Source organism: Heterocephalus glaber, unplaced genomic scaffold (genome assembly GCF_053883595.1).
Source record: "Heterocephalus glaber isolate CG9 unplaced genomic scaffold, H.glaber_assembly_v1.0 deba00001442, whole genome shotgun sequence".
Classification (NCBI taxonomy): domain Eukaryota; kingdom Metazoa; phylum Chordata; class Mammalia; order Rodentia; family Bathyergidae; genus Heterocephalus; species Heterocephalus glaber.
In genome coordinates, this window is record NW_028258296.1 from 46,009,443 (window position 1) to 46,021,190 (window position 11,748).

An 11,748-nucleotide genomic window follows, 5' to 3' on the forward strand; every position below is an offset into this window, starting at 1 on the left:
AGAAGAAAAAAAAAAAACTCTCCAGTCTAAAACTGAAGGGAAGGGATAGGACGAAGTTCTCTTTTCGCGAGATTTGCCAACGGCCATCTTGCTCTTACCCCTGACCAGAGTCACCGGTCGGGGTCACAGGGACGCTAGAACTGCCTCCTGGACCTTTGTTGACTATGCTGTCCCGGGTGGTATTTTCTGCTGCCGCTACAGCGGGTGAGTGGTGTAAACCCTGCCCTGCAGGCCATGAAGGTGATTGGAAAGAAGCAAATCTAGGGGGTACGGGGGTTGGGGGGAAGCGGGTGCAGAAAGGCCCAGTGACAATTGACTCTGAGTGTGGGGAATGATCAGTACGTCTGGAGACGTCGTGGGATCTAGGGAGATGGGAAAGAGTGGAGTGTGGCATTAGGGGTCGGCCTCCGCGGCGACAGAGGAAGGGACAGACTAGATTTTACTTTGACTTTGCTGACCTGCCCGTTGTACATCTGCAGCCCCTTCTCTGAAGAACGTAGCCCTCCTAGGACCAGGGTAAGTGTAAGGAGTGCAATACTCCCTTTGGTTTTTCACCTTGTTTCATTCCTTCATTGGCTACTCTTAGCCTTAGGTTAGAAGTTACCTTTCTTCATAATTTTGGTACGTTTAAAGCCTCACTTATTCCTGTAACTGCCTTGAGCGTCCTCATAACCCCGAATGACAAAAATGTAAGGGGATAAGTGAAGTGCACTACTAAACTAGAAACTGTCTTTGATGTCTTCTAAGCCCCACCCCCGCCCCGTGACCTTCAGCTACACATAGCTGCAACAGCCAATTACTAGGTTGTATACTAAAGGTTTTGTTAAATTAAAACAGTAAAGCATGTTGTTCCAATGTCTCATGGATTCCTACTTTTTCCTGCTGAAATCATTTATTGTTTCTGGAAATATTTTTCTTACCACTCTCATAGCCAAGAATATAATGACTAGTAAGGCTGAGTGCCTGCTATCATGGAGCGCAAACTCGATCTAGGCATAGAATCAGCTGTAGAGTAGTGGTTTAGAGTGAGGTTTCCAAACGTGGGACAAGATATACCTGACTCCTTACTAGCTGTGTGACCTCATTTTTCTCATCTGCAAAATAGATGACAGTGATGTAGGAGAAAATACAACTCCCGATCTACTAGATGTCAGATGTGCTGAGTTCGTGTCCCTGAAATGGAAGAATGAGTTCCAAAAGACAAAGAAGGTTAAGAGTAGAAAGGGTTTATTGGGGAATAGGAGTAGTTCCAGAGAGACTGACAGGAAGGGTCCTGAATGGGTTGCCACATGACCTTGCAATCTAGAATTACTTACAGGCAAGTAGGGTACAGGAATTGCATAACTGTTTAGTGGTCACCTATCACAAGTGACTCTGTGGATTGAGAATGATCAATTGGGACTCAGGCTCTCTAGTCCAGCTCTTTCATTCAGCGTTTACTGTAAACTGGGATCTCAGAAGAAACGGGTTAATCTGCCTTATAACTTTCTCAAAATTCAGGATCTTAGTAGGGAATGGCTGCATTCCATGCTGCCTGAAAAAATTCATTCTTTGTCCAAAGTCCTAGTTCACTATCCTTTTTTTTTTGGTACAGGGGATCGAACTCAGGATGTTGTGCTTGCAAGGCAGGCACTGCTGGAACCACTGAGCTAAATCCCCAGCCCTCACTATCCTTAATTTTTATGAGTATGGCTGGTCACTGTCGGTCTATCTCAGGCCCTTCCACTAGCTAGCTGCCTCACTCATGAGCTAACTAAATAAACTATCTCCTACAATAGTATGTTATGGGTTATCAGAATTAAGAAATACAATTCCTGTAGGAAAAAAATAAAAAACAGCACTCGATACATAGTATATGCTTAGTACAGTGTTGGTGACTCTTAGAGACTGAGTGCCCAAACTGCAACCCAAAACTCACTCATTTATTGCAAAGTGCCAGTACTGCAATTAAACCTGAACAGTGAGGTTTTCGTTTAGAAAAAGCCACTCATACATTAACATCTTTCGTCTTAAAAGAAAAACAACATACATGTCATAGGTTCACCACCACTGACTTAGTACATATTAGCAGCTGATAAAATTATTTTATAAAACATGTCATTTTTCTTTGAGATTTCTTTTTTTAATTCCAAATTTAGCCCTAAAACTTAATTACCCTATACCTTGAAAAATAGCTATAATTTATATGTACTTGACTTGTGTATACAGTAAAATGACACTATAATTGGCAGCTTCCAACTTATCAGAGAAAAAAGACTCCATACAAACATTTAAAAATGAGTAAAAAGCCAGGGATGTAGCTCAGTGCGGCCATGCCTGCCTGGCTAGTGCAAGGTCCTGAGTTTGATACCCAATACCAGAAAAAAATGAGTAAGAATAATAAAGGGTCTAACGATATACAGTAGATATAAGGAATGTGCTTGATCTTCTTTATACTCCATCTCCAGGACATCAGGAAGGCTATTTCTACAGATTTTGATTCTAACCATTTCCACTACCACTACTACTGAAATATAAACCATCATCATCTTTCACCTAGGCTGTTTCAGTGGCTTCTTAACTAGTCTTGTATCCCTATTCTTATCACAGCAGAGCACATTTTCACAGTAACCAGAGGAATTAAGTCAGTCTCCACCTCCAACCTTCAGAGCCCCCATTCCTCTTGAAAAAATTCCGAACAGCATAACCCTGACAACCCAACATGAACTGATCCCATCCTACCTCTTGACCATTTCCTTCTATTCTCTTTTTAGCTCATTTTTCTGTTACACTGGCCTTGCTGTACCTCTGCAAACTGCCAAGTTCATTCTTGCCTAAGGATTTTTACACTTGTTCCAAGTCATTGACTCAAATGTCATCTAACCTACCAAGAGGCCTCCTTGTTCCCTTGCTCTTTTGTTATTCATAGCATTTACAGCATCTGAAATTTTGTGTGGACATACACTTCTCACAACCCTCATGAGGTTCCCAGTGCCTAGCATAAGTAAAAAGTCAAGTATTTTGTTCACTTAAGTGAATGCATGTTAGCCCAGAATTGAGGACACCTTTATAAAAGACATGCCTGAGATGTTCTAAAGCTTGATTTGATTTGGCAGTCATTAACTAAAAGGCATACTAGGCAGAACGACCAGCATAAGGCAAGTTTTTGTTTTTGAGAAACAAGCGGTTCTGTATGGGTGAAGGTAGAATGAAAGAAGAGGAGGTCATAAAATGTAATGGGTATTGAGCTAAGTATGCTATGTTAAGTAATTTGTTTTCTGTAGGCAGAAGAGAGCCTATTAAAGAATTATCAAGTCAAATTTACATTTTTAGAAAGATTGATAATAATGCAAAGAGGCTAGGTTTAAGGGGTATTTGACAAGAAGCAGAGAGATCAAGTTTTGGATTGATAGATGAGTAAGAAAGCCACAGTAAAAGTTTCAACCAAGCCAGATGAGGAGAGGATTTGCATCAGTGAATTCTCTAGTGCTATGATTTAAATCATGATTTTTCAACCTGGTCAGTTTTGTCCCTCGGTTAACATTTGTCAGTGTCTAGAAACACTTTTGGTTGTTATCACAGAGAAGCAGGGTGCTGTTGGTATCTACTGTATAAAGGTCACAGGGATACTGCTTAAATGCATAGAACAACCTTCTATAACAAAGAATTGCCAAGTCCAGAATGTCTAGTGCTGAGGCTGAGAAACCTGTAAGTGAAGAAATGTTGAGCATGACTTTCAAATTCTAAAGCTTCAGATAGCTGATATAGTAAAAAGCATTAATAATATTCAAAAGATAAACATGAGGTTGAGGATGTAGCTCACAGCAGTGACCAGAGAGGACATGATAAAGGCATGGGTGAAGATCAGCAGCACATAGCACATAAAAAGGCAGTTGTAGAAATATATTGGGATGTTCAGGCTAAGGACAATGGCCAGTGGTATAAATAGCACCTCAAGTGCAATGTCAATCAGGGCCAGGGAGACAATGAAATAGAAGGTGGTGTGGTCTACAGAGTAAGGTTCAGCTTGATCATCCAGATGATCAGCATGCTGTGCACTACAGCCCAATGAAAGCCTCTGTGCGAGGTGATTTGAACCCACAACAGGGTATTGGTGGTGTTGAGTATCGGGTTGTCCCAGAGGAGCCTCCTGATACCAGGTTAGACAGCAGGATTCCTAGGAGCCACCGGGCCCAGCTCTTGCCAGACATCGTAGTCTGAAACTCACAACTCATCATTGCTTCTCTTCTTTGCTGGGATGATCTCTTCCAGACCAGACCCTTCTCCTTCCCTAGAAAGGGCCCATCCCAGAGCAGTCACTTCCAGCCCCTTTGTGGGCTCCCTGAAACCTGGAAGGACAGTTCAGTGTGGACTGAGTCTGAATAGTGAAAAGAGCCTAAAAGTTCTTGACATAAAAACCTTACAACACAGCAGGCATGCGATAGCTAACTACTTAACATAGAATTTTATATGCCAAGCACTATTCTAAAAGCACTTCACATATATTAACTCAATCCTTACAGCAACCCTACAAAGTAATATGGTGTATTCCCATTTTACATAGAGAAATCTGAGATTATAAAAGTTTAAGTGGCAGGTCTAGGATTTTAACCCAGAGAATCTGGCTGCAAGGTCCATATATTTAAGTGCTATTAATAAACAAAATGCTAGATAGATCATCTATAAGATTTATAGACGAGAGTGGGTAGATTATATATGGCTTTGAGAGTGATTAAGTCATTGCCCTTGTCACATCTAACCTTCCACTTCCTAGTCCATTTTTTTCCCATTATGACATGGGAAACTGCCTGAATCCTCATCCCCATTCATTGCTTTTGCTATTTGTTCATACATTGTCTTTTATTTGAAAAAAAGGTCTTAAATTTCTACAATTGCTACCTGTAGGGTCTTGCAGGCAACAAGGATCTTTCACACAGGGCAGCCAAGACTTGCTCCTCTACCACCTCTTCCTGAATATGGCGGAAAAGTTCGCCTTGGGTTGATTCCTGAGGAATTCTTCCAGTTCCTTTATCCTAAAACTGGTGTAACAGGTGAGTGTTGCCTGGTCTCTATTTAATAGTACATTTGGATAGTGCCACTAAAATCAGGTCAGCTGTTTTGTAAAAGAAATTGTGGAAGTGATTCAATATAACAGTTGACTTGGTTGTTCTTGTCTTTTGGGATTTTAACTTAATTTTATAGCATTGTTTACATCTTCTGATATACCAAATTTTTGTATACCTGCTTAGTGCCACGTACTGTTTCAGGTATTATGTGGTGGGGTTATCTGTCTTAGGAAGTACAAAGGAAAATTCTAAAGAAATGTTTGTGTTCTAAATCCTAAATCATGCTTTGTGTCTTCAGGACTCATGACCTATTACAGAAAAAGAGTATATAAGTGTATTTGAAGCATTATAATTAAGGCCTATAGAAGTTGAGAATTCTGATATTTAATCCTTCCCTTTTACATATGTATTACTTTATAGTTGTTTCTTCATTGTTTCTTGCATCAGCTTGCTATTTAGTAAAAGTAGGTGAGGAGTAGAGAAATTTTGTCCCATCCAGTGTTTCCAATTAATAAGTAGTATATTTTGCAGGACAGGTTACTTCAGAAAGTTAACTGGCATCTTTGTAGAGTAGTTCTGTTTGTTGAGCTATTGTAAGTACTTTATAAACATTATTTCTCAGTTTCATCAACTATGTGAAGAAGATACTGTTACCATTTGAGAAAACTAATTTCAAAGATTATTTTGATTGCTATTTCTTACAAGTTGTAGAGTTAGGATCTAGTTTCCTTGAATATGGATGTTAGTTCTTTCAACTCTACCATATTGCTTATCAGTCTGATATTTTGTCTTTGAATCTGGTTATTTTAAATTATTATTTAACTTTGTCTTCAAATAGATGTACAAATGTCTTTATATATTCCACCTTTTAGGCATTGCAGATCCATTCATAAGATAACTCTTTCTTCTTTTAGGACCCTACATGCTTGGAACTGGGCTTATCTTATATTTTCTGTCCAAAGAAATTTATGTGATTACCCCAGAGACCATCTCTTCCATATCTGTAATAGGACTGATTGTCTATGCAATTAAAAAATATGGTGCCTCTTTTGCAGAATTTGTTGATAAACTCAATGAGGTAAGAATCATAAAGTTAGTTTCCCATTTTAGACGGTAGCAGAAATAGCAAAGCCATAGTGACAGTTTTGATATGAATGTTAGAGAATGAACATACAGGAATCTAATTACAAGTTTATAACTGAGTGTCTGTGTTAGTTACTAATTTGAGATAAGTCTTTGTAAGGCAACTAGACTTTAGTTTTTCCATAGTTTTATTGAAGATATTATGTATTTCTATGGACAGTTCTTTGTAAGTATTCATATAGTCCTTTCAAATGTGTGTGTTTCTTTGCAGGTATTTCACAAATAAGAAATATAACTTAGAGGAAGTATAAATGAATCTATTTTTGCTATTCTTGGTGTTTTCCCTGGCCTTTATTGTTAATATAATTACAGGAAAAAATTGCCCAACTAGAAGAGTCAAAGCAAGCTTCCATTAAACAAATCCAGGATGCAATTGATTTGGAGAAATCACAGCAGACACTTGCTCAGAAGCGCCACTACCTTTTTGATGTCCAGAGGGTAAGTTTTAGTAGTTTCTACTCATTTTGTGTTTTTTCAAAAGAAAAAATCAGGGGCTGAGGGTGTAGGTAAATGGTAGAGGTCCAAGGCCCTGGGCTCACTAGTTTCCTGCACTGCAAAAAGAAAAATAGAGAAGCAAAACAAAGAAATATCAGAATCTTTATGAGGAAGGATTAAATTTGGTTGGGTATATTTTATTCAGAAAAAAAGCAGATGTGAGAATAGACTGGCAATTAAAGCTATTTAGACATTTAAACATTTTAGACATTTTCAAGTAGAAAAAGAATATTCTCTTTTTTGGGGGGTACTGGCGATCAAACTCCGGACCTTTCACTTGCAAGGCAGGCAGCGGAACCACTGAGCTAAATCCCCGGCCCAGAAAAAGAATATTCTAAAATTCGAAATATTAGAAGTTGTAAAAAGTATTTTGGATCCATATAAAAGTAAGTCATTAAGTTATAACTGATTTTATAATGGCCTGTACTCAGAAAATCCAAAGGTGAAATATAAACTCTGTATTTTTTTGTTTTTTGAGGCAAGGTCTCACTATGTAGTCCAGGCTCCTTGAACTCATATAGCCCAGGCCTCCTACCTCAACCTCCCAAGTGCTGGGATTACAGGCGTGGGCCACCACACCCAGCTGTACTTTGTATTTCATACACACTTGGCATAAAAAAATCTTGCTTAGCATATTTATTTACAAAATGAGATATCTTACATTCACAAAGCAAATTCAGATAGCAGTAGAACTTCTTATGTTCAAAGCATAGATTCTAAAACAGGAATATGTACAAGTATTTCATTATTTCAGTCCAGTATTTTGTGCTTAATATTTAAAAGATGTTATCACGTTGAGATTTTATACTATAGAAGTGCCTATGAAATGAGAAATGTGATGCTTAGAGTTAAGTACTATTTGAAATATTAAGGATTCAGGCCAGGCCATTATTCTCAGTGTGATCTGAGAACCTCATGCATCAGCGTTGGTGTAGGTTTTTAGACTCATTCCATGATGTATGGAATCAGAAACTCTACTGGGGCTACCTAAAAATCTGCATTCTTTTAAACAGGATTCATAAAGAACATGTGTAAATGTTTAAAAATCTCAGAAAATGTTGAAAGTTTCTGTGTATATTCAGGTTACAGTTGGACAGTACTTCCTGCATACTGCACACGCATGCACCCAAGCATAGACAAGTATGTAAATTCTGGCTTTTTGAAAACTAAATTAAAACATGTAGCTTTTTTGTAAGTCAGATGATAAGTCACTTATGTTTTTATCATTTAATAGGTATTTGTTGAATTCTTCCTTTACGGATACTTGGTCAAGGCTGGGTGCTAAGAATACATAGCAGAGAAAGAAACAAAATTTCCGCCCTCATGGAGTTTACTTTCTAACCAGTCATTGGGCAAAGGACAGAAAATGAATAGTTGAGATGTGAATGTCAGTGGGTAGGCAGTAAGTGCTAGGAAAGACAAGTGGTTAAAGCAAAAGACTGTAGGATGAGGGAGTTGCTGTTTTATAGGGCAGTCAAAAAAGGCTGGTCATGTGATATCTGAGCAGAGCCTTGAAAGAAGTGATGATAGAAACTGGATTTCTGGGGAAATAATATTCCAGGCAGAAGAAAAAAATGTGTTTAATTGGTATAATTAAGGAAAAGTCAAGAGGCCAACAGCTAAAGTGTAATGTGTGAGGAAGAAAATAAAAGGAAGTACATAGTGAGACCTGGTCTCAAAAAAGAAAGAGAGGGAGGGAAGGAGAGAAGGAAGGAAAGAAGATAAGTAGGAAGGAAAGCCTTAGAGCAGTGATGGCGAGAACTGTAACATCTTTTGAGCTGGGCATGTTGACACATGCCTAAAATCTCAGCACTTGGGAGGCTGAAGCAAGAGGATCACCACGAGTTCAAGGCCAGCCTGAACTGCATAGAGTAACCTTATCTCAAAAAAACAAAAAAGAAAAATCTTTGTCTTAAAAAACACAATAGCCTGCATGCTGTAGTTCACTATCACTATCTTAGAGGTATCTGTAAACAGGAGTAATATAATCTCACTTAGGTTTTGAAGGTTCACTTGGAATACTTTGTTGCTGTAACCTTCAGTTTTGTCTGCATTGGTGTGAAATGCCTTTCAGTCAGCCAAGTGGAGATCCTTAAGAGCATGGCCTTTGTAGCTCAGCTCCCAGTATTCAGATCTTCACTTCATGGTTTATTATTAGCTGGGTAGACCTGAACAAGTTCCTTAACTTCTGCCTCAGTTTCCTCTCTGTAAAATGAATATAATAGTGTCTCGTGTATAAATACCAAATAGTTTCTCTGGTGTGAGAAACTGAAAGTGTAAATAAGGACTAAAATGTGTAATAGGTAATGTGAAATAGGAAGAAAAGGGGCAAAGGGGAAGGAAGTGGGAGGGCTAGGGGAAAGGATAGAAGGGAATGGGATTAATATGAGAAAATGGAAAAATAGGAACAAAATCTTTGTAAATAGGGAGGAATGGAGGGGTTGAAGGGAGGGCTGGGCAAGGGTGAGAAATAAGAACCAAGAGAGACTATGTAAAGGTGCAAATTTCCAATGATGAATGTCATTATATTGTATGCCTAAAATGTACCAATGATTAGAATGAATAATCGATAATGCAAAATAGGAAGAAAAGTCCAAAGGGGTAGGGGTAGTGGGAGGGGCAGGGGAAAGGAAAGAAGGGAAAGGAAAAATGATGAGAAAAAAAAAAAAAAGATTTAATTGAATTGATAACACATACAAGAATTTTTTTTTTTTTTTTGATACCTGGGATTGAACTCGGGTCCTTGTGCTTGCACAGCAGGCGGCCAAACCACTGAGCTAAATCCCTGGCAAGAATGTTATTATTTGAGCAAATATTTGCACACAAATGCAAAAATAAATATACAATATATAGACCATTGTTTGTAGTAGAAAAATTGGAAGCAACCAAATCTATTACTAGAACTTGGATAAATGAATTATAGAACACCAATTTAGTGAAATTCAATAGAACTTAAAATTGAGGTGGGCTTGCATATCATAATAGAGATATATGTATGCATGTACTTGTTATGTTTATTACACATCTCTGGCAGAGAATACAAGAAATCCAGGAAAATGATAGCCTATAGTGGTGCTAGGGAAGATATTTCTTAATACCTATACTTGTACATTTTTTTACCACATGGTGTTACAGTTTTTTATTATGTGCCTGTTATTTCTGAAATAAAAGAATTTCACATAAAATACAAGAGAAAAGTAGGACATTCTGAGAAAGTTCTCAGAACAAAAAGTATTCCTTTAAAAGTGCAAGCAGTATTCATCATTTCTTGTTTTGTCCCAGAATAATATTGCTATGGCCTTGGAGGTTACTTACCGGGAACGGCTACATAGAGTATACAAGGAGGTAAAGAATCGCCTGGACTATCATATCTCTGTGCAGAATGTGATGCATCGAAAGGAACAAGAGCACATGATAAACTGGGTGGAGAAGCAAGTGGTGCAGAGCATCTCTGCACAGCAGGTACACAATGTTTTATAGCTTTTAGAGTTGTACTGGTATGTCTGACAAGCATCTGTTAATGCTTTTAAAGGAGGAATAGCTAAGGGTCTTTAGCTTAGAAGTAGGGTGACCCTGGTTTGTTTATTTTTGGATGTTGGTAATCTTAGACACTACATAAATGCTCTGAAAGCTTTCCCTTTTCTTTTTTTCTTTTTTTTTGGTACCAGGGATCAAACTCTGGACCTTGCGCTTGCAAGGCAGGTGCTGGAACCACTGACCTAAATCCCCGGCTGCTTTCCCTTTTCTTTTCTTCAGAGTCCATTTAACAAAAAATTTCTCATCACATTTGTCAAAACAGTGGAAAAATCATTGGCCTGTGTTCATGTTTCATCATTTGGGTAGTGCTAACCCAGCTATTTCTATATAAAACATAAAGTAAGCCTCTTCATTTCCTAATCCCATGATCTGCATTCTGTGTCCTCTTTCCAACTTCTTTAATTTGTCTTAAACAGGAATGTTTTCTCTTATTTGCTTAAACTATCTTTCTGTTCTTCATTTATTTATGACTTAGTTTCTTCTGTCCCAGGTACATAGCCTATTCAGACATTTCTTAGCATTTTCTATATAATCTATTCAGAATTAGAAAAATAGGGTTTATCACAACTGGATGTATTGTTTTTATTTAATAAAATAAACTGTTTACATAAAAGTAATATATATGTATTTAGGTAACTTAGAAAATTCCACAAATTATGGAAAAGAAACTAACAATTATGTTCATTCTTAATATTTCTATATTACTAATCTTTGTTGGATTAATCTTTTTTCAAGGATCTATTAGCTAAATAAGCCAACAGCAAGAACAGATGGTTATAGAAGTACTGGCTTCAAATTCTTTATAGATTTCACCCACAAAAGCTATGAGCCAGGGAATTTTAACTCCCTGGATTTGCTTTTAAAGTAATTCCATCTCTCTCTATTAAACAATTAATTTTTCTTCCAAAGGTATCTAGTAGTCTTACATATTAAGCCATGTTAAGCCAGTAATCATCTTGAGGTTCTGGCCTGGTAGGAGGTAGCCTTTAGAATTATGGTGTATATATATCCTTCAGTATTATATAAAAGTCTAACCAGATTTCTTTCCTTATCGCAGGAAAAGGAGACAATTGCCAAGTGCATTGCAGATCTAAAGCTGCTTGCAAAGAAGGCTCAAGCACAGCCCATTATGTAAATGTATCTATCCCAATTGAGACAGGCAGAAACAGTTGACTAAATGGAAGCTAGTCTATGTGACAAAAACTTCCCATATTGCTGTCTACTGAAATTACAGTTTACTTTTACTAAAAAAGAAAAGCTTGGGGTTTCATTTAGTGAGAATTAAATCTATTGGCCAGTCCGATGTTTCTCATCATTACTCTGCATCTTGAGTTGTTCTGTGATCACTTTTGAATAAGCAATTTGTTTTTAATAAAACTTATTACCTGACTAAATACTACCAAGTTATAGGTTAAGTTTGTAATTAGTTCTATGATCTTGCAATAAAGGACAATTGAAACAAGGTTTTTCAAGTTCCATAATTCTCTGAAATAACATTTCAACATTTCTCCTGAGTAAAACTAAAAAA

General features: G+C 37.6%; 1 protein-coding gene across 2 annotated transcripts; it reads left to right on the forward strand.

Annotated features, from left to right (window-relative positions):
* The first annotated feature begins 15 nt into the window (after window positions 1-15).
* On the forward strand, window positions 16-11,684 carry Atp5pb (ATP synthase peripheral stalk-membrane subunit b). 2 transcript variants are annotated; one of them, XM_004853716.4, is made up of 7 exons: window positions 16-204; window positions 480-516; window positions 4,885-5,030; window positions 5,960-6,123; window positions 6,501-6,626; window positions 9,966-10,145; window positions 11,278-11,684. In XM_004853716.4, the coding sequence occupies exons 1-7, from the start codon at window positions 165-167 to the stop codon at window positions 11,353-11,355; spliced, it is 771 nt and encodes a 256-aa protein (XP_004853773.1). In that variant the 5' UTR covers window positions 16-164; the 3' UTR covers window positions 11,356-11,684. The 2 variants fall into 2 exon arrangements, with proteins under 2 accessions (XP_004853773.1, XP_021121321.1); XM_021265662.2 differs by having other exon boundaries at window positions 57-240.
* The last annotated feature ends 64 nt before the right edge of the window (window positions 11,685-11,748 follow it).